Source organism: Leptonychotes weddellii, chromosome 5, assembly GCF_054177405.1.
Source record: "Leptonychotes weddellii isolate Sample4059 chromosome 5, ASM5417740v2, whole genome shotgun sequence".
In the NCBI taxonomy this organism is placed as follows: Eukaryota; Metazoa; Chordata; class Mammalia; order Carnivora; family Phocidae; genus Leptonychotes; species Leptonychotes weddellii.
The window spans coordinates 13592959-13615394 of NC_138373.1; the positions used below are offsets into that span (position 1 = coordinate 13592959).

The following is a 22436-nucleotide window of genomic DNA, read 5'->3' on the forward strand; positions in this document are numbered from 1 at the left end:
TTAAGTGTCTACCTTCAGCTCAGGTCATGATCCCAGGGTCCTGGGATTGAGCCTCCCTGTTCAGTGAGGTGTCTGCTTCTCCCTCTCACTCTGACCCTCCCCCACTCGAGCTCTCTCTCCTTCTCTCTGCCTCTCAAATAAATTAATAAAATCTTTAAAAATATATATTTTTATAATAGAGGTTTAGGTGCATATGAAACAAAATTAAAATAAACATTCCAAAGACTAATGATTTTTCTGGGGAGACAGAATTATTGGTAGATTTTTGCCCTTTCTCTATTTCCTAAATATATTATTATAGGTACGTTAATTTGTAGTGAAAAAAGTTTAGGCAAAATTAAACGTTAAATTTGTTTCCTTCAATTACCATTTGTTATAGTATGGGACCACCCTGCATAAAATCATAAAACCACCCTCCTCATGTTTTATGGATGAAATAAGCTCTTAAGACCCTATATAATTCAAAACTGGTCCTATCAGAAAATGGGAGATATCCTCATATGGCAATATCATAAATAGTTTATTATTCAGTTGATACTAGGTTTTTCTTGTTTTGTTTTGGGAGCATGGGGAGAAAGCAGTTCCTCCCATATTTTCTATTTCAAATCCTCAGAAAAGCTGAAAGGTACAATGAAGACTCACAGTCTCTCTACCTAGATGCACCACTCTTGCTTGATCATTACCTATCTATCAATCCGTGTACTCACACACACCCCCACATACACACCTATAAAATACACGTGTGTGTGTGAAGGAACCACCTGCATGTGGTAACACAGTGACACTTCACCCTTAAACTGCAGAATTCATCTCCTAAAAAGGCAAGACAGAACTGTAGAACTACAATACCATTATTACAACAAAGGAAATTAACGAAGATCCAATATTATCTACTAAAAAATCCATTTCAAATACCCTCAAGTGTCCAGACAATGGCCTTTTCTCTTCAAGATCAAAAATTATACAATGCATTTGATTATGTTTCATTAGTCTTTTTAAACCTTAGAACTGTCCCCCTCCATGTCTTATTATTGTTTATGATGCTGACTCTTTTTATTTATTTTTGGGGGCACCTGGGTGGCTCAGTCTGTTAAGCGCCTGCCTTCGGCTCAGGTCATGATCTCAGGGTCCTGGAATCAAGCCCTGCGTCAGGCTCCCTGCTCAGCGGGGAGCCTGCTTCTCCCTCTCCCTCTGCCACTCCCCCTGCTTGTTCTCCTTCTGTCAAATAAATAAATAAAATCTCTTAAAATATATATTTATTTATTTTCTTTTTTTTTTTTTTTTTAAATTTTAAGTAGGCTCCACACCCAACATGGGGCTTCAACTCATGACCCTGGGATTAAGAGTCGCATGCTCTACAAACTGAGCCAGCCGGCTGCCCCAGACGTTGACTCTTTTTATTTTTTTTTTTTAAGATTTTTATTTATTTGAGAGAGAGAGAAAGAGAGAGAGCATATGAGAGGGGGTAGGGTCAGAGGGAGAAGCAGACTCCCTGCCGAGCAGGGAGCCTGATGCGGGACTCGATCCAGGGACTCCAGGATCATGACCTGAGCCGAAAGCAGTCGCTTAACCAACTGAGCCACACAGGCACCCCCCAGACATTGACTCTTTTTAGAGCCTAGCCAGTTGTCTCCAAGACTGTCCCACATTCTGGATTTGTCTGATTGTTTCCCCATGATTAGATTCAGGCTAAACATTTTTTTTTTTTTAAAGATTTTATTTATTTATTTGACAGAGAGGGAGACAGTGAGAGAGGGAACACAAACAGCGGGAGTGGGAGAGGGAGAAGCAGGCTTCCCGCGGAGCAGGGAGTCCGATGCGGGGCTCAATCCCAGGACCCCGGGACCATGACCTGAGCTGAAGGCAGACGCTTAACGACTAAGCCACCCAGGCACCCTCAGGCTAAACATTTTTGACACAGAACTATATAGATGATGTTGTATACATCTTACTATACCCATCATATCAGGAGGGACACAAGGCCATTTTAATACATATGATGAAGCTGAATTCAGCTCAAAATATCATCCCAGATGATATTGTAAATAGCAAAACATCTAAAAGGGTATGTTCCCCCCACTGATTTATTTATTTTTGGCACGTCTACGTGGGTTAGTTTCTGGGATGATATTTTGAGACTATGTGACTATGTGTTCCCCAAAGGCATTTCACCCAATCCTTGCTTAAATCAATTATTACACTGGGGATTGAAAAAAAGTGATTTTCTAATTCGATCACGCCTTCTATATTTATTATCTGAAAACCTTCTATAAAGACTTTCTCTTGTGCCTCCTCTTTGTTGAGTAGCACAAGGATTGATTTTTTTTTTTAATTTGATATAACAGAATCCATTACGTTCATTATATAATCATTATGTTCATTTTTCATGCTCAAATTGTCCCAAATTTGGCCTGTGGGAAATTCTTCAAGCTGGTTCCTATGTCCTTTTGACATATCTCCATCAGTCACTGAGCATCTACTTGCCCAACAAGATGTCCCATCTGTTACTCTCCCTTCCTCAAACCTGGAAGCAGTCATTTCTCTAAGAAGCCCTGGTTCCTTTAAGTGAAGAATGATATTCACAAAACAAGATCTGAGTGCTCATACCTTTGTTTCTAGGCTGGTGGCATCACAAAGCATACATCTGTTCTTTGTTCCCAGTTCCTGGCAGGGAGCTTCAAAAAACCTTGGCATTTTCTAAGTGCCAGAAGGGTCATTGTTATGCAAATGAGGTGACTCAGGTGGGGCCCCTAAATAGCTTCAGGATGGGGGCTGGTCATCAGAAAGACCAACCATTCAATGCAACTTTGGGCCAGCTGGATCTCCAGGGAAAGAAACAGGGAGGGAGGTCAGCTGGAGAATGAGTTCAGTCACATAGCCAATGATCTAATCAGCCATTCCTATGCAATGAAATCCCAATAGAAGTTCTGGATGTTCAAGTTCAATAGAGCTTCCTCGTTAGTGAACAGTCGGTGTGGTGGGAGGGGATGATGAGCCTGGATTTACATAAACTCTTGAGTCTCCTCCCCACCCCTCTGCTCTCAGACCTTGCCCTATGTGTCTTTTCCACTGGTTGTTTCTAATTTGTATCCTTTAAAACTATCATTGTGAGTAGAGTGCTTTCAGTGAGTTCTGGGTCATTCTAGCAAGTTATCAAAACAGAGGGGATCATGAGACCCCCAAATTTATAACCAGTTGCTCAGAAGTGCAGGTGGCCCCCAACTTAGAGCTGCCATCTGAAGTGGAGGCAGTCTTGTGCAAGACTATAACCTAAACGTGCAGAGTCTGAGGCTAACTCCAGGTAGTAACGGAACTGAACTGAACGGCAGGTCATTTGAACTGAACTGGGTGTTAGCTGGCGTAAGAACATGAAAGGTTCTGGGGCACCTGGGTGGCATGGTCGGTTAAGCGTCCAACTCTTGGTTTCAGCCTAGGTCATGATCCCACCATCATGAAATCAAGCGAACCCCGTGTCAGCCCCATGTCAGGCTCCACACCCAGCACAGAGTCTACTTGAGATTCTCTCCCCCCTCCCTCTGCCCCTCCTGCTCATGCTCTCTCTCTCTCAAATAAATAAATAAATCTTAAAAAAAAAAAAAGAACATGAAAGGTTCTTTCTGTAAACACAGCTACAAAATACTATTTATACACACATACACACTCAAATTATAAATTTGCAAATGTGCCATGACAATAAACACATTTTTTTAAAAAAATCTTATGTTCAGGTCAACTCCCAAATGAAATCCAACACCACATGAAAATCACATTAACACACATGGATCCACCTTTTTTTTTTTTTTTTTTAAGTAGGCTCCATGCCCAGTACGGAGCCCAAGGCAGGGTTCAAACTTACAACCGAGATCAAGACCTGAGCTGAGATCAAGACTCAGATGCTTAATTGACTGAGCCGCCCAAGCACCCCCACACGTGTACCTTATTATTTTTCACAGCTGCACAGCAATATCTATATAGTGTGGATATATCATGCTTTTTTCAACCAATATCTGGCAGTTGTTTGCTACGTATGCTTTTAGCATAACCTCGTGTGTTTGCTGTTTTGTATTTGTGAAGATGTACCTTCGAGGCAAATTCACACAACTGGGCCTGCTGGATCATGGGTAAATGCACGAGAATTTGGTAGACTGCCAAAAGCCCCTCCACACAGGTTACACCATTCTGGACTCCCATCAGCAAGGTGTGAGTACCTGTTTTCCCAGAGCTTCACCAGCTATGCATGCTGTCCAGTTTTTGAACTTTTGCTATTTTGGTAGGTGAGAAATATCAGTGTAGTTTTAATGTGCATGTCCTTCATTATGAGTAAATTTGAGCATTTTTTCATATGCTTAAAGTCTATTTGTAGAGTTTTTTTAGAGACTTGCCTACTTAGGTGTTTTGGACAATTTTTTCCATTAGGTCTTAGGTCTTTTTTCTTTCAACTTTTAAGAGCAATTTGTAGAGTGGAAAAATTGACTCCTTCTTTATATAAGGGGCAAATATTTCCCCCTCTTCATCATTTGTCTTTTGATATGCTTATAACCACACAAATCTTTTTTAAAAACCATTGGTAAATTCAATCTTTTACTGCTTCTAGATTTTGAATCATATAGAACACCTTTCTCCAAGATATAAAATAATGCATCTAACTCTGTTATTTATAAATTTTTTTCTACATTGAGATCTCTGACCCAGTGGAGTTTATTCTGACAAATTGGCAAAGCCAATTTTAAATTTTCACAGGTAGCTATCTAGTTGCCAACATCACCTATCTTAAAAGTATGTTTCCCCCCCCCCCAGGGAAAAGAGATACCACATTTATTATATACAAAATTCCCATATGTTTTTGGGTCTATTCCTGAAATTTTATTCTGTTGCATCGATCTGTCTCAAAAGGAGCCAAAACACTTTTAATTACAGATGCCTTATAGTAAGTTTTAATATCTAGTAGGACTAGTCTTTCTTATTACTGTATCAAGGCTTTCCTAACCATTCTCGCATGTTTATTTTTCCATATGAATCAATGAGTGTGGCTCCAGGAAAAAAAAAAAAAAGTTATTGAAACTTTTAATGGGATTTTATCAGATTTATGTATTAAAGAGAATCGGCATCTTTAGAACACTGAGTTACCGTATCTAAAAACAAGAGGTATGTCTGTTCAAGACATTTTTAGATCTTTCAGGAATGTTTTCAGTTTTCATCACAGAGATTTCAGGATATTTCTTTTTAAATTTATTTCTACATACTTATTTATCTTTTATATAGCTGCTGTAGAGGGGGGTCTTCTCTTCCACTATGGCCTCTAACTGGTTATTGTTTGGAAATATATTACTATATCCTGCTACCTTACTGATTTCTTTCATTTGAGTTTGTGTTAATTTTATCATTGATTTTCTTGGATTCTTCCATAGTTTTACTTCTTTTGTTTCTAAAACTTATGCACTTGGTACATTTTTAGTAGGATATTCTCATTTCCCAAAACTCATACATAAATTAGGTCTATATACTTTTATGCTATTGTGTATATTAGACTATTTTAATTTCAGATCACTGGAATCTGTGTAAAATCCTACCACACTATACATTCTCACACCCATCTCGCAGTGACAATGACAACCCAAACTAACATCTCCTAGATTCCTAGAGCCTCCTATGCTGATCTCAGCACCTACAAACCAAGGAGCTGTCCCTAAGCCCAACACCACTCAGTCTATATGACAGGAAGCAACTTTAAGAGAGTTCCACTTGGAATCTCAACACACTCAGTCTCTTCATCCCACCTCTTCAGCCACAATACTGAATGAAGCCCCTCTAACCATCTACCCTTTCCTCAGTTCCTGCCCTAAAATCTGCCTATCATATCCTATCGAAGCTCACGTAAAAATGGCAAAGAAGTGGGGCAGCAGCTAGTTAAGCATCCAACTCTTGATTTAGGCTCAGGTCATGATCTCAGGGTCCTGAGATCCAGCCCTGCGTCAGGCTCTGCCCTGGGTGTGGAGCCTGCTTGAGATCCTCTCTCTCTCTGCCCATCCTCTCCCGCCTCCCCTGCTCGCACTCTCTCTCTCTAAAAGAATTTAAACTAAAATTTTTAACAAATTGTTAAAAAATGGCAAAGAAATATAACACTCTCAAGATGGAGGCAAAGAAATAAGACTGCCTAATGAGCTCAGGTGGACCACACACCAATACAGAATGCAAGAGATGTTAGCTAACTGCAGGATCCAAGTCCACTCCTTCCCAGTTACAGTACCTTTTCTTTCTTCACATAATTCATAATTTTGCCAAGGTCCTCAACATCAACAACAGAATTTAGATTCTGATGGTCTTCAGTACCAGACTCTTCCTCACTGGTGCTCTCAAAGGGCTCTTCCTCCTGGAACATCAATGTTTCAGAAACACATTGTTCAAAGTAGCAAACCTCCCAAATTGTGAGTTCACTGGATAGATTTGAGATATTTCAGGCTAGAGGTCAGCAAACTATGGCCCACAAGCCAAGTGCAGCCAGCCTCAGGCCAAATCTAAAGGCAACCATCACTGGCAGATCATCTGTAGCTACTTTCGTGATACAGTGGCAGAATTAATAGTTGCAACAGAAACCATATGACCCACAAAGATGGAATATGTACCAACTGACCCAACAGAAAAAGTTTCCTGACCTTTGTTTGAGACTCAGAGCCAACCAGGTTTAGTGAGGAACTAAATGCAACAATAAGGAAAAGGAAGGAATTAAGCATGGCTCTCAAGTTTCTTCTTTTTTTTAATAATTTTTCTTTTAAGGTTTTATTTATTCATTTGACAGCGACAGATACAGCGAGAGAGGGAACACAAGCAGGGGGAGTGGGAGAGGGAGAAGCAGGCTCCCCACTGAGCAAGGAGCCCAATGCGGGGCTCGATCCCAGAACCCTGGGATCATGACCTGAGCCAAAGGCAGACGCTTAACAACTGAGCCACCCAGGCGCCCCTCAAGTTTCTTCTTTAAGTAACTGAGATGGTGGTGCTGTTTACTGAGATGAGAAAGATTTGGGGAGAAACAGACCAAGAGAGTGGAAATGAAAAGCTCCATTTTGAATTTGTAAAGCATGAGATGCCTGAGACATCCAAGCAGAGATTTTAAAGAGGATGCACAGAAGAGACCAAAATTCAGGATAAACTTCAGAGCTGGAAATATAAACCTGGGAATGACTAGCATATAGACAGAACTTAAGGCCATGAAACTAGATAAGCCCATCCAGGAAAAAAGTATCAACAATGAAAAGAACCTCTCACCAAGCCCTGAATCTTTCCACCATGTAGAGGTTAGTTAAGGATGGATGATCCCAAGTGAGAAAGGAAGAAAACCATGAGAATAGTATCGTGAAAGTCAAGAGAAGAGAGTGATTCAAAGAAGGAGCGGTATCGAATACTATTGAGAGGGCAAGTAAAATGAAGACAGAGAAATGTCCATGGGGCTTGACAACACGATGTCCTGGGACCTAGGAAAGAGCAGCACTGTGGGGCAGAGAGCCAAACCAGAGTGGGTGAGCATGACCTGGGATTTCTGCTCCCAGCTGCAGGGCAGAGGATACTGAATACCCCTCCTATGGAAAATAACACTGAATAACAGAATATTTTAATAGCATAATTTTAAATGTATCACTGAGTTGGCAAACATATTACTAATTCAAAGAGGACAAATATGAACTAAAAAGGGAATCCTAAGAGATAAGTGAGAGATGGAGCTGAGAGTATCTGCTGAACTCTGGAGAACCTAACTGACAGCTGGATAGGACCAGGGAAGAGCAGGCTAAGTCAAGGAGACAATACTGGGAGGAGAGACTAAAGTCTCAGAAGTCTCAGAAGACCAAAGTCAAAGCTGGGACCCCATGAGGCTGCATTTCTCATGTACAGATAAATTAGAAATAAATGTTCTGTGTGAGAGGAGAAAGCAGAAAGATAGGCAGAAAATTTGGGGGAAAAAACAGAGCAAAGAATAGATAGAGGGATTTTATTCAAAGTTTCTAAAGTTTCTGAGAGGGGCAGAAGAGGATCTTATAATACAAATTCAGTATCAAGTTAAACTGAAGTTCCCAAAAGCAATACTCTAACTAGAAGACAGGGGATCAATGTGGTCAATTTTCTGGAAAAAAAAAAATAAAAATTACTCCAAGCTAGAACTTTACTCAGTGAAGCATCAATCAACTATGAAGGCAGGATAAAGACATGCAGATACAAAAATTCTGGAAATTTACTTCCAAAACACCCCTTCTCAGAGACCTACTGGAGAATGTGCTCCAAAAACAAGAGCCAACCAAGAAATAAGAAGATAGAAGATACCAGAATCAGGGAATCCAACCCAGGAAGCCAGTCAAAGGAAGGACTTCACCCACACCAAGTCTTGGAGAGCAGCCACGCCTCCAAGGACGTGGAGGAGAAAGGACTCATGAGAAGCCTCCAAGAAATCAATAAAAACTACAGAACACTGAAAAATAATTTTCAGTTCCACTAGAATTTTGGAATCAATTAGTGATAGTTATAGAGAAATCAAAGCAGATGTAGCCGCTATCTAAGGGAAATACATGTGTAGGAATGAACACGGAATACCACAGAACACAGGACAGATGGGAGCATGTACACGGTCACAATTATGACACAACAAGCCAGGGTCTGGCCAGAAGGTGTGATACAACTGTACCAAGAAAATGAGAGAAGAAGTGATACTGTGTGTGTGTGTCTATGTGAGACAGAGAGATTCTGAAGTGTTTTAAAAATCAAGAAATAGCAAGAAGGGCCTATTAGTTAGGAATATAGAGGTAAATATCTGATGAAAAAGCTAGAATTGAGAATGACTGCCCTGGGAAAATAAGAATTAGAATAAGGCAAGAAAGTACAGTTTTTAATTATAAGCCTAGAAGCACTATTTGAGGGTTTAAATGTACAAGTGTTACTTTTGATTTAAAAAAAATTTTTTTTTTACTTAAGTTTGTTTAAACGTTAAGACCCAAGGCTGATATCAGCAAAAATGGCAGAGTAGGTAACTCAAAGGGCCCGTTCTCCCATAGAAACAACCAAAACTTAAGTAAAAACCAACAGATTGAACTCTAATTCCCAGAGTTCTGACAAAGGTTTACAAGAACCAAGTAAACACTGAATCAAGAAAAAGGAAACTTGGGGCACCTGGATGACTCAGTCAGTTGAGCATCTGCCTTAGGCTCAGGTCATGATAGGCCTATCATTGGATAGCGAAAACTGCTTACTTCACTTCTGGCCTATTTCAGTTGTGAGAAATCAACTGAAACCATCCCTGAGGAAACACAGACCTACTAGATAAAGACTTACTAGATAAAGACTTCAAGTCAATGGTCTTAAATATGCTCCAAGAGCTGAAGGAACCAGGAGAACAATGTCCCAACAAATTGAGAACATCAACACACAGAGACAGAAATTAGAGAAAGGAAACAAAGAAATTCTTGATCTGAAAAGTCTAATAACTGAACTAAAAATTTCACTAGAGGGTTTCAGTAGATTTGAGCAGGCAGAAAAACCAGCAAACATGAACACAGATCAGCTGGAAAGTGACCAGTCTGAAAAATGAACAAGTGTACCAACACATATAAAAGGGGCACTCTGAAATAAGCAGTGCTTGCACAGAACTGTGAGTGTACTGAACACCACTGGGTTGTATCCTTTACAACCGTTAATCGGACGTACATGAATTTTACCTCAATTTTTTTAAACAGTGTAAAAAAATATTAAGGGCCAATGGGAGGGGAGATAAGCACAGCAAAAAGACTAGCTAGAAAAGAGAACAGAAAAATGAAGCAGCAGCTGAAACATACAGAATAAAAGAAACATTTGTTTCTTACTTGCTTTTCCTGTTCCTTTGAACAGGATGATTTCAAGGCATGTTTATAAGTTTAGAGAACAATCTAGTGGAGGTGAAGAGACTAACAAGGCCGAGAGAGAGACACAGAAAACAGAGACAAAGCCCCTGATTCCAGAGCATGCAGAGTGGCTTTGACAGGACTCAGACCCGAGGTCTCCTGCAGCATAAGAGATGGAGAGGATGTGTAGATGGGGTGGAGGACACTATACAAGATCTCTGGCAGCTTCCTAAGATAGCTGGAGGAAGGAGCAGGGAGAAAGAGTATTCAATAGTGATCTTGGAGAGCGAGAAAGGGAACTTACACAAGAATGCTGGACACTGCTGGGCACGCCTGAGTGCACACCTAGGCCTGTGGTAAGGAATCCAGGGTCAAAGAGCAAGCAGCAGGCAAATGGGAAGGCAAGTGGTAGGTTTCAACCTGGCTTGGGGTTTGACCATTTGGGTTAGAAAAGGGACTGGAAGGCAAGGCAATTGAAGATTGTTTATAAAAGAATGAGTATAAAAACTAAACTGGGTAAGGACAGAAGTGAAGTAATCAGTTTTCACTATCCAATGAAAAAGGTATGGGACCAAAAGAATTTTAAAGCAGGACACCTGAGAGAGATCAGTCAAGGTCATGGAAACATAAAATTTCAGAAGTGACCGTGGAAGTGAGAGGCCAAGGTCAGCGAAGACAATGGCTGTTGGCGGTGTGAAGGCCAGGCACCTGGCAGACCAGGACACTGGATCAATCACCTGCACGGATGGCTTTGCCCCAAAAAGTAACAACAGAAACAAGGGTGAAGAGAAAGTGAGTCAGCAAGTACAGTGGTTCCTGAATGACACAAGTGAGCAGGTGACCAAAGGATGACGGACAGCCGTGAAGACAAGCAGTGATGAAACGGTCGGGTGACATGAGCTTCCAAGGAACGAGGGTCCCTGAACAAGGACCAAAGAAACATGTTTAGGATGTGAGGGACAGGGGCACCTGGGTGGCTCAGATGGTTGGGCATCTGCCTCCAGCTCAGGTCATGATTTCAGGGCCCTGGGATTGAGCCCCGCATCAGGCTCCCTGCTCAGCGGGGAGCCTGCTTCTCCCTCTCCCTCTGCCTCTCCCCCTGCTTGCTTGCTCTCTCTGTCTCTCTCTCTCAAATAAATAAATAAAATGCTTAAAAATAAAAATTTAAAAATTTAAAAAAAAAAAAAGACTGTGAGGAACAAAAAGAGAGGAATCTAGGATGACGGGCAGCCTTCCAGTCTAATTAATAAGGAGTCGTTAAGAGAGGTCGGGAGGAAGACATGGTTAGGGGATATGGAGACAGGACATACGTAACCTCAGGCCTCTGCCTCCGACCCTCCAACTACGGGAGAAGTCTGCTACCCTGGCAACACAACCATTAAAGCAGGGAAACAGGAAAGTATGCTGCCCACGCTGGCGTCACTCGGAAGGCCGCACGCAATCTAAAACGCCCCCACGGGAGCCACAGATCTTCCTTCTAACCAGAAGCCAGGGAAGGCGTTTCTCGGGGCAGAGGTTAAGGTCCAGCATCCCCACACACAGGAGGAAAGCAGCGAGACCTGAACACAGGGGCTCCATACCGCGGACGACTCGCACTGGCCTCTCTTGCAGTTGCCGTCACAGGGCTTTTTCTCTCCTTTCTGAAGTGTCTGCAGCCGGGCAAGGAACTTGGTCTTCCAGGCTCTGAAGTCTGCTTCGATGCTGCCGTGTTTGCTCTTAGCCACGTCACAGTCCCCCTCCCCTCTAGTCACCACACGATGAGCACCAAGCATCCAGAGCCACTTATCGACATTCTTGCCAACCTGCAAGACGAAGACAAAAGCGCTAAGACACAATCCTCTAAATCACAGGCTGGGAGGTTGCTCTGCAAAAGGCCCAAGTTCCTCTGGGGCCCCATCACTGGCTGCTGCTGGGAAGAGGGAACTTGGCCTAAACGGGCGCTCCAGGCCCAGCTGCAACCTGCAAACACTACATTGCTTACATCGGATAAGATCCTGCAAAAGACTCTTTAAACAAGGGGACAAACCCTTTTACTAAGGTAAGGATTACTACCTAAAAAAGACTTTGAAAACTACTATTCTAAGTTGTGGTCAGAATAACATAACTCATTAGCAAAATAAATTTGTTCCAAAACGTAGCAAAGCCCATTTTAATAACAAAGGGCAAATGCAGCCCATTTGGCAAGACTCAGACTTCATCAATTCCGAACTTTAATGTACTGCAAGAAGAAGCAGTTAAGCTGAGGCACAGGGATTACCAAGAAGCACAATGAAGAGTTCAAAAACTTAATAGGCTTTCTGAGTGGCAAGGCATTAAACAAAACATTTACATATCTGAATTGTACCATTTTTTGGGTCTACTTCCTTTGAAAATACGGGCAGAAATACACATCTTGATGTAACTACTGAGTGAAAATCTTATGGAAAGATCTCCACTTTCACCTTTATACACATTCTACCAAAGACAGCTGAGCCAGGCTGTCTTTTTCGGAAGAGGTACATATACAAAAGTTCTAGTAAATGTTTAAAACCACAAGAAACAGAGAGGCTCTGTATTTTTATTATTTAAAGTATAGAGAACAGAATGCAAAAGGAGCCAAGTTAACTTCATTTAGAAAAAAGATCTAGGAAAACAAAACAATGTTTTATTACACAAAAGGCAGTGAATGTTTTTCTTCTATTTCCCTTTAAAAATTAATGATTAAAAGACAATGAGCTCAACTGTTAGTTTGAGCCATAAAGGCTGTTCAACAACAGAACAGGCGGCTGAGAAAGTCCAGAATCAGTGATCTTTCATCCACAAGGTCCTGCCTGGGGACAGCAGACTGGACGCGATGGCCATGAATCCAGATCACTATGACACTAGACAATAGGAGGTATAAGCATTTTATTCAATAAAAATTTACTTGAGAACCTGCTATACCCCAAGCTTGGAAACATGTGTGCAGCAATTCCCCACTATAAAGAGTAACACAGGGGCGCCTGGGTGGCTCAGTCGTTGGGCGTCTGCCTTCGGCTCAGGTCATGATCCCAGGGTCCTGGGATCGAGCCCCGCATCGGGCTCCCTGCTCCTCGGGAAGCCTGCTTCTCCCTCTCCCACTCCCCCTGTTTGTGTTCCCTCTCTTGCTATGTCTCTCTCTCTCAAATAAATAAATAAATAAGAATAACACAAGAAGTTTATTATTAAACACCAAAGTTCGGGGACTACTTCACATACACATGTGAATGGGTGTGTGTGTGAATTTTTTTTAATTATAATAGAGAATTTATCCCTATAATTCAACACATACCTACCTTGTTGAAGTGGCTCGCATAGGCAGAATTTCCCAGGCCAAATACAGCGTACCTCATACCCTTCAGGTAAGTTTTGCCAAATCGAAAATCACTGGATGCTTCCTCCAGCCATTTGCAGAACCACTCTGCACTTTCAGGGGGTCGACCTTCAGTGTATGTAGCAACCACGAAGGCACAAACATTCTTACTGGTAACCTAACCAAGAAAGTAATTATTTCAGAATATTCAAGAACAACTTATCAGTAAAGAAAATTCCTTTTTAAAATGCTGACATCGGGCGCCTGGGTGGCTCAGTCGTTAAGCGTCTGCCTTCGGCTCAGGTCATGATCCCAGGGTCCTGGGATCGAGCCCCACATCGGGCTCCCTGCTCCACAGGAAACCTGCTTCTCCCTCTCCCACTCCCCTTGCTTGTGTTCCCTCTCTCGCTGTTTCTATCTGTCAAATAAATAAAAAAAATCTTAAAAAAAAAATAAAATAAAATGTTAACATCCACATCAGTACTAACCTCAGACAACAAAGGCTTTCAAAACGTTATTCATTTTCAAAAGTAAAAGAAAACAGAGCAAGGACACCTTGAATGGGGAGAAAACCCAGTCTCTGGCTCCTGCCAATATACCCCCAGGTGCCCCTAACTATGTACTCCATTCCAATTCTCAAGCAGTAAGTTCCTATCATTTCCAACTGTCATATTGGAAACAAAATCCAAATCAGTCAGGAAGAAACACAGAAAGAGAGCTTTAAACTTACCTAAAAAACTAAAACAACAAAACTTTTTAAATGTAAAGTAACTTATTAACACTTGGTACCACTGTCTACAAGAAGAAAGAAAATACCCCCCGGACCTGCTAGCCATGGTATTCCATCTGCTTGAATGCACCTTAAAAATTCTAAGTCATAGGGGCTCCTGGGTGGCTCAGTTGTTGAACGTCTACCTTCGGCTCAGGTCATGATCCCAGGGTCCTGGGATCAAGCCCCACATCGGGCTCCCTGCTCAGTGGGAAGCCTGCTTCTCCCTCTCCCACTCCCCCTACTTGTATTCCCTCTCTTGCTGTGTCTCTCTCTATCAAATAAATAAATAAAATCTTAAAAAAAAAAAATTCTGGGCGCCTGGGTGGCTCAGTTGGTTAAGCGACTGCCTTCAGCTCAGGTCATGATCCTGGAGTCCCTGGATCGAGTCCCGCATCGGGCTCCCTGCTCGGGAGGGAGTCTGCTTCGTCCTCTGACCCTATCCCCTCTCATGTGTTCTCTCTCTCTCATTCTCTCTCTCTCAAATAAATAAATAAAATCTTTGGGCACCTGGGTGGCTCAGTTGGTTAAGCGACTGCCTTCGGCTCAGGTCATGATCCTGGAGTCCCGGGATCGAGTCCCGCATCGGGCTCCCTGCTCAGCAGGGAGTCTGCTTCTCCCTCTGACCCTCCTCCCTCTCATGCTCTATCTCATTCTCTCTCTCAAATAAATAAATAAATAAATCTTTAAAAAATAAATAAATAAAATCTTTAAAAATAAATAAATAAAATAAAAATTAAAAAAATAAAAAATAAAAAAAATTCTAAGTCATGAGATAAGTTATAAGCAATCCATTATTAATAATAAAGACTCAAAGGTTGCTAATAATTTTTCACAAGTAATTGTGAAAAATTCAAGTACACTCATTTGCACTCCACTATTCTCTTATGGGAGAAAGAAATGGACAGTTACAGCTGGGTTATCCACTAAGAAGGGGCTGGCAAACTATGTTCCACAGGCCCAGTCCAGCTCACTGCCTGTTTTGTTTTGTTTTTTTAAACAAGGTGTTATTGAAACACAGCCACACTCGTTCATTTACATGTTGCCTATGACCACACAAAGCTAATATTCACTATCTGGCCCTTTACAAAAGAAATTCGTCAACCCCTGCTCTATGTGCTTCAGAATCATCTGCAGCACCTTTCTAACAAATTCCCAGGAGATGCTGATATTGTAAGTTCAAGGACCACACCCTGAGAACCCCTACTATAAGGCAAACTCCGCTAAGTACAGCTAGGACAAGGAAAGGGATTTCTCTGAAGAAATTAAACCCATGTAGATCTTAAGTAATGCACAGAGGTCACACAGGCAGTAAGAGATTTCTCTAACTCCAAAACCCATATTCTCTCTGCTACCCAAGTGGCTCCTGACCTCTCAGTCAGCTCATACATGGTTCATAGGCTCAGCACACTGCCATCCATCACCCTTACTTGATTATGAGATCCGTAGCAGGAGGGAGGAGGGAACTTCAAACCACCCAACCTTTCCCACCCTTACCCCCGCCGCAGGAAAGACTACACACCGGAGGGGCAGGTCCCACACCACATATTCAACACCTCTGACTGACACTGAAAACGCAACCAACTGAAAACTCCTTAGCATGAAAATCAAATTTATTCTGAAGATTCTATTTATCCCAGAATGCAGGAGATCAATTACATTTGAGAGTTTGGACTGAAGAAAAAAATAACATAATTACCAACCTCCTCTACTAGATGATCATCTGGATCATATTCTTTCAGATTAATAACAGCCACAGGGAGATCTAGGGAGGTAACTGCTTCAGCAAGACTTGTTGCAAATCCCTAATAGAAAAAAAAAAAAAAAAATCACAAAGTCTTCAATAAGCTAAATAAGCAAAATACAGTCTTCATTTACTCTTGTTGGCAAAGGAATAAAGCATTTATCATGGAAAACTTTTTCACTGACTGACACTTATCATCATAAACACAAATACCTATTCCCACTTCTTCCATTTTCTCAAGCATCTTTATAGAGATCAATCATTCAACTGTGCTGTTCTCACTCTGTAAGTACGTATGCGGGACTACATTTAAATTGGCTTTTTGACATTCCAGCTGCCTTGCCCCACTAGAATAAACATACAGGTGATAAGAAATACTGAAGAGAGAAGAGAATGTGATATATGAGAAGTGCGACACATTTCTGGAAGACAGAAAGCAAACAGAAGCAGGTTGACGGGGAGGAAAAGCCCTAGGGGAGAGTCCATATGCCTGACAAAACCCTAGAGAGGTTCTGGGCGCAGAAGCAGCCACTACAGTGAAGCTGTGAGGGAAACCTGGGGCAGAGAAGAACCAATCAGCAGACAATCTGTATACAGGACAAGTGCACACCAAGCCTGGGCAGCATCTGCCCTTTACCCCCAGACAAAACACCCGCTAGCTCTTCTCCAGACAAAATGAACCAAATGTTTGGGGAAAGCTAACACTTCTAGCCCCATGGCTGACTTCTAGGCACTCTGAAAAACGTCTTCCTACTTTTCGCTTAGTAGTCTTACACTTGGTTCCCCATCTCCCAGGATGAAAGCTAAGCCTACCAAGCATCTATTATTTTACTGGGCATCTACTAGGCCAGTCTCAGTTCTGGGCAATATTACACAACAGCGAACAAGACACACACAGTCTCTGCTTCAGGAGCTTATGTTCTAATGGGCAGAGACAGAGCAAACGTGGAAATGAGAAAAGACATAGTTAATCAGATGATGTGCTATGGAAGTGCTATGGAAGAAAATCAGGATAAGGGGTAAGAACACAGGTAGGGATAGCTCTGGGGACAGTTTTATCTTAAACAGGGAGGGTCAGGACAGGTGCATAAGATTAAAAAATAAATAAATATTTAGTCTTTCTCCCTAGTTCCTGGTACAAAGCTTCTAAAACCCTTGGAACTTACCGACTTTGGTAAGCTAATGAAATAACTCATGGGGAGGTGGGCCCCAGGTAGCTTCAGGATGGGGGACGGTCACCACAAAACCAATTATGTGATTAAAGGTTTAGAACTTTCAGCACCATTGCTCCCAGTGAGTTCAATCATCCATGGCCAATGATTTAAAATGTCCACTAAAACCCCTAAATGACAGGACTCGGCGTTTCTGGTTTGGTGAACACACTGATGTGCTGAGGAAGTGGTGGGTAGAGAGAGGGCACGGAAGCTCCGAGCCACCCCTCACCACCAGACCTTGCCCTATGCGTGTCTGCCATTTGTCTGTTTCTGCCTTGTATCCTTTCTTTTTTTTAAAGACTTTATCTATTTGACAGAGAGAAACACAGCAAGAGAGGGAACACAGGCAGGGGGAGTGGGAGAGGGAGAAGCAGGCTTCCCGCTGAGCAGGGAGCCCGACGCGGGGCTCGATCCCAGGACCCCGGGATCATGACCTGAGCCGAAGGCAAACGCTCAACGACTAAGCCACCCAGGCGCTCCTGCCTTGTATCCTTTCTAATAAACCAGGAAGCATAGTTAGTTGAGCAATTTCCTGATTCTGCGAATCCTTCTAGGAAATGATCGAACCTAAGGAGAGGACTGTGGTATCGAGTTTATAGCTGGTCTGGTCACAAGCACAAGTGGCCCCTGGGACTAGTGACTGGCGTCTGAAGCAGAGACAGTCGTGCAGACTGGGTCCTTATACCTGAGGAGCCTGACAAAAACTCTGGGTAGTTCATGTCACAACTGGAGAGCCGGTGTGGAAAAATGACAAGTATTTGGTATAAGAGGCCTCAAAGATAGACTTGAGCCAAACCTGAAGGACATGCGAGACAAGCCATGAGGCTACCCCAAGCAGAACAACATGTAAGTGAAAAGGCCCAAAGGAGGGAGCAGGCTTGGCAAGGAGGTTAGTAAGACTGGAGACGTGGGGGGGCGCCTGGGTGGCTCAGTCGGTTAAGCGTCTGCCTTCGGCTCAGGTCATGATCCCGGGGTCCTGGGATTGAGCCCCACATCGGGGGTCCCTGCTCAGTGGGGAGCCTGCTTCTCCCTCTGCCTCTGCCTGCAGCTCTCTCTGCTTGTGCTCTCTCTCTGACAAATAAATAAAAAAATTTAAAAAGACTGGAGACGTGGGGACCAAGGACGAGAGGTAAAAGAGATAGTGGAGAACCAGACGTGAAGGCCTCCTGGCCACTGTGAGGTCACTGTGATTTACTCTAAGTGAATGAGGAGGTCATTGCTGGGTTTTTAAGCTGAAGGGAACGTGATTTCACTTAAGTTTTCCAAGTCCCTGTGGCTCCTGAGCTGAGAGGACACTGAAGCCAGAGGACGGGCCGAGCAGTGCTGAATGAAGGGGACTGACCGGCAGTGAGGTGACTGCTGTGATCCAGACAAAAGCAGAGGGTGCCGTGAGCCAGGGTGCAGAGAAGTGACTGGCACCTGGATCCATTTTGAAAGTAGAACAAACAGCATTTGCTAAAAATGGCATGGGGGTAGTAGGAAAAAGAGAGAATTCAAAGGGTTTCTTTTTTTTTTAACTAGGCAACTGGAAAGATAAAGTTGCCATTTACTGAAATGGTAAAGATTCTAAGTGGAAAAGGTCTAGGCAAAAAAAAACGGGAGTTCAGTTGGAGCGTACTAATTTTGAGATGCCTACCAGACATCACATGAAGATCTATGACAGGCCACTGGATATGAGAGTCTGGAGTTGAGGGGAACAGTTCAGATTAAAAACATATTGGGAGGCCACCACTGAACACAAACCAAGGCCTGCGGGTCAAATCCAGCCCTCCATTTGTTTCAGTACATAAAAGTTCCTGGGACCCAGTCATGCCACTTATTTACCCATGGTCTGTGGCTACTTCCACATCACAGCCGCAGAGCTAAGTAGCTGCGACGAGACTGTATGGCTCACAAAAACTACAAACCTAAAAACACAGTATATAAAATAAAATACCTTGCCCTTTATAGAAAAAGTTTGCCAAATTGCTCTAGATAACAAGATCCCTTAGAGTGAGTGCAAATAAAGACAAGGACTGTGCCTTGGGACACTCAATCTTTCGAGGCCAAGAAGATGAGGAGAAATCTGCAAATGACAGTGAGGAAGACTAGCCTTGGCCGAGTAGGAGCATGACCTAGAGAACAGTGTCAAGGAAGATGAAGAGTGAGAATTAATTAGCAACATGGAAGTCACTGGGAACACTCGGGGCATGCAAGCCACACAAGAGTGGCCCAAGGAAAACAGAAGTAGGGAAACTGGAGATTTGGAGAGTGGCACAGACACGTTCAAGGAGCTTTATTCTAAAAAAAGGAAGAAAGAAAGAATGAAAGAAGAAAAAGAAAGAAAGAAAGGAAAGGAAAGGAAAAAGATTGAGGTGGTAGTTAGAGGGAGATATGGGGTCAATAGGTAACATGGCATGCCCTGACCCACCGTGCACAGAACATCTGGTAATATGGCATGCCCTGACCCATCGAGCACAGAAAATTTATAATTAGAGAACACAAATCTGTGCACACAGTAACAGAGAAAATCCATAATAGCTACCCCATCATTCGGTCCTAAATATTAATAGAAAACCATGGATCACTAAGAATATAAGAACAATCAGCAGGAAGGAGAAATAGTAGCAACAGAAAAAGTGAGAAAGCAGATAAATCAGGGAACAGAAAAACAAATTCAGTGAGATATATTCTTTTTTTTTTTTTAAGATGTTATTTATTTGAGAGAGAGAGAGAGAGAGCACAAGCCGGGGGAGAGGCAGAGAGAGAGAGAGAAGCAGGCTCCCGGAGCCCAATGCAGGACTCTATCCCAGGACCCTGAGATCATGACCTGAGCCAAAGGCAGACGCTTAACCGACTGAGCCACCTAGGTGCCCCTACTAAGATATATTCTTAAATAACAAAATAATATAAAAACTGAAAAAAGTGATGTTTTTGCAACTAAAAACATAATAGCCAAAATAAAACATTCAAAAAAGAAGGTTTAGAATTGAAATCCCACAATCCAGAATAGAAAGACAAAGTTACAAAAAGAGAGGATGGATTTAAGACAAAGAAGCCATCCAAAAGCTCTAACATCCAACTAACAAGAGTCCCAGGAAGAAAAAAAGAGAAAATGGAAAGGGAAAAAACTGCCCAAGAAATTAGCAGAAATGCTCACAAATGTTCAAAAGAGCCCAAGTGTCCAGCACAACAGCTAAAAAAAGAGCCAATCCAGACACCATCTCAAAAAAGTTCCCAACATAAGGGCACCTAGGTGGCTCAGTTGGTTAAGCATCTGCCTTCGGCTCAGGTCATGATCTCAGGGTCCTGGGATTGAGTCCCACATCAGGCTCCTTGCTCAGCAGAGAGCCTGCTTCTCCCTCTCCCCCTGCTTGTGCTGTCAAGTAACTGAATAAAACCTTAAAAAAAAAAAAGTTCCAAACATCAAGGACAAAGAAATGATTCTAAAAGCTTCCAGAAACAAAAAAATCAAGTCATCTACAAAGGAATGAGGAGACTAGCCCTGAAGTGAAGTGACACCTTCAAAGTTGTAAGGAAAAATTAATCTCCCTTACCCAGCCAAATATGAATCCATTCAGTGTGAAAGCAAAATAAGGAAATTCAAATGGCACAGCTTTAAGGAGAGTCATCTAACCCATATTAACAAAGAGGTGGCCAACAATAAAGCCACTGAGATTTGAGTAATGTGTCAATTAATACAAGGAGTCAGTAACTTATAATTAACATTAATAATCTAGAAATACAGCACACACGGGTTAAAATTATAGCCATCAGAGGAACCAAAAATAAGAAATAGTTAAAAAGAGGTTCACTAGAGAGTACTTTTCATTATGAACCCTCCTCATGCCTGGATTTGTTACAATCTGCAAGTGTTGATTTGATCTTTTAGAAAAAATTAAAAACACACATGAGAGAGGCTATGAATGAGATCTTTTATAAATAACATAAAAGGACTTTTTTTTGGCTGCTCAGATGCCTTTTTTACATTTCTTCCAGTTTCCCACCTCTGTTGCTTACAGTTGAACTTAGTATCAAGTGACCTTTAACTATGAAGTGGAGCAAAGCACCACGGATCTGAAAAACTATGAAATATTATTCTACAAAATATCCACAAGAGAGCAGTACAACCCTGTTTAGTACTATACAAAAATAACTTGACCTTGATTTTTTTTAAACTTCATTTCCATGTTCACCTTAGAATCTTTTCCTAGAAAGCACTAAATAGCTGTGACCTTCATAACAAAGTAGCCAGCAGCATATACATCTGCAGCATATGTCTACTTCAAACAGTATTCAATGTCTATTGTTAACACTTTTAACACTACTAAATCAAAACACGTTTTATAAAGTAGATGTGTGAAGTTGTGAAAGTCAGGACCCACAATGGACACTATTGCTGACATTCTCTTTTCACTCACCCCTACTTCTACAACCACCATCAATAACTGGCTTAGAACTCTCCATTCCGCTGAGGCAGAAGCAAGCTCCAGAACAAAGATCCTTCATGACAGTGACCATCAGATACCACCAATTAGCTGGAATTGGGCACAAGGAATAAAAACCCACCCACCACCCCAGAAAGGAAAAATGTAAGCTGGGAAAGGGAAAAAAGAAGATGAAAAAAAAATCAGAAGACCAATTCCATTCACTGTGAGTGGACACTTTTAAGGGATCTTCTAAAAGATCAGGAAACCCAAGGAAAAGTATCACATAAAGTTCTTACCTTTGCTGTTCCAGTCTGGGAACCATAGAAAATTTTCACTCCAGACACAAAGACTTCCTTCTTTTGAAGAGGGATATAACCATTTGTCATCAAATCCCCAGTTGCTTTTGGAACAGATTTCTGTGAGTTCTTGTCCTTGAAGATAAACAACTGCACAAAATCCATCAAGTTTGAATCTTTTCCCATCTTCAACTGGGACGAAAACCAGCACAGATACTGACCTATTTTACTATTCTCTTAATTTTTCTGGTGTACTCCTCAAATATTAACCCCTTGGTATAATTAGGTACGTTAAAGGCTGGACCCAGATTTTTTTTTTTTTTAAGATTTTATTTATTTATTTGACAGAAAGAGACACAGCGAGAGAGGGAACACAAGCAGGGGGAGTGGGAGAGGGAGAAGCAGGCTTCCCGCCGAGCAGGGAGCCTGATGCGGGGCTCGATCCCAGGACCCTGAGATCATGACCTGAGCCGAAGGCAGACGCTTAACGACTGAGCCACCCAGGCGCCCCTGGACCCAGATTTCTTAAGACTATAAAGATCCCTACTTCCTCCAGGACAAAACTATACATACATTCATCCACAATGTGCTTTAGTGGAATAACAGTAGGAACTCATTTACTGATCTTTAGTTAGTGGTAAGAAAAGAGAAGATAACTGCCCTTTGAAGATGCTAATACGATTGTTTTTTACAAGTTTAATTTTTCATTACAAAATCTTCCTGTACCTTAAGAGTGAGACATCCACAGCCCATCAAAGAAAACATAAATAACGTAGTCCATAATAACTTAGTCTCTAAAAACCGAGAATAAATTCTTTAGGCATTGAAAAAAAAATG

The 22436-nt window shown here is 42.0% G+C and overlaps 1 protein-coding gene across 3 annotated transcripts in view; it reads right to left on the minus strand.

Moving 5' to 3' along the window:
- LOC102743782 (S-adenosyl-L-methionine-dependent tRNA 4-demethylwyosine synthase TYW1) overlaps positions 1-21838 on the minus strand; it is a 193645-nt gene extending 171807 nt beyond the window's left edge. The window contains exons 1-5 of one of the 3 annotated variants that reach the window (XM_081819628.1): positions 21600-21838; positions 15640-15741; positions 13151-13345; positions 11438-11659; positions 6248-6370 (exon numbers count right to left, since the gene is read on the minus strand). In XM_081819628.1, the coding sequence (XP_081675754.1) occupies positions 6248-6370; positions 11438-11659; positions 13151-13345; positions 15640-15741; positions 21600-21785 (828 nt within the window). In that variant the 5' untranslated portion in view covers positions 21786-21838. The remainder of the gene's footprint in view (positions 1-6247; positions 6371-11437; positions 11660-13150; positions 13346-15639; positions 15742-21599) is intronic. The other 2 variants (XM_081819625.1, XM_081819626.1) reach the window with 2 other exon arrangements.
- Positions 21839-22436: the final 598 nt, after the last annotated feature.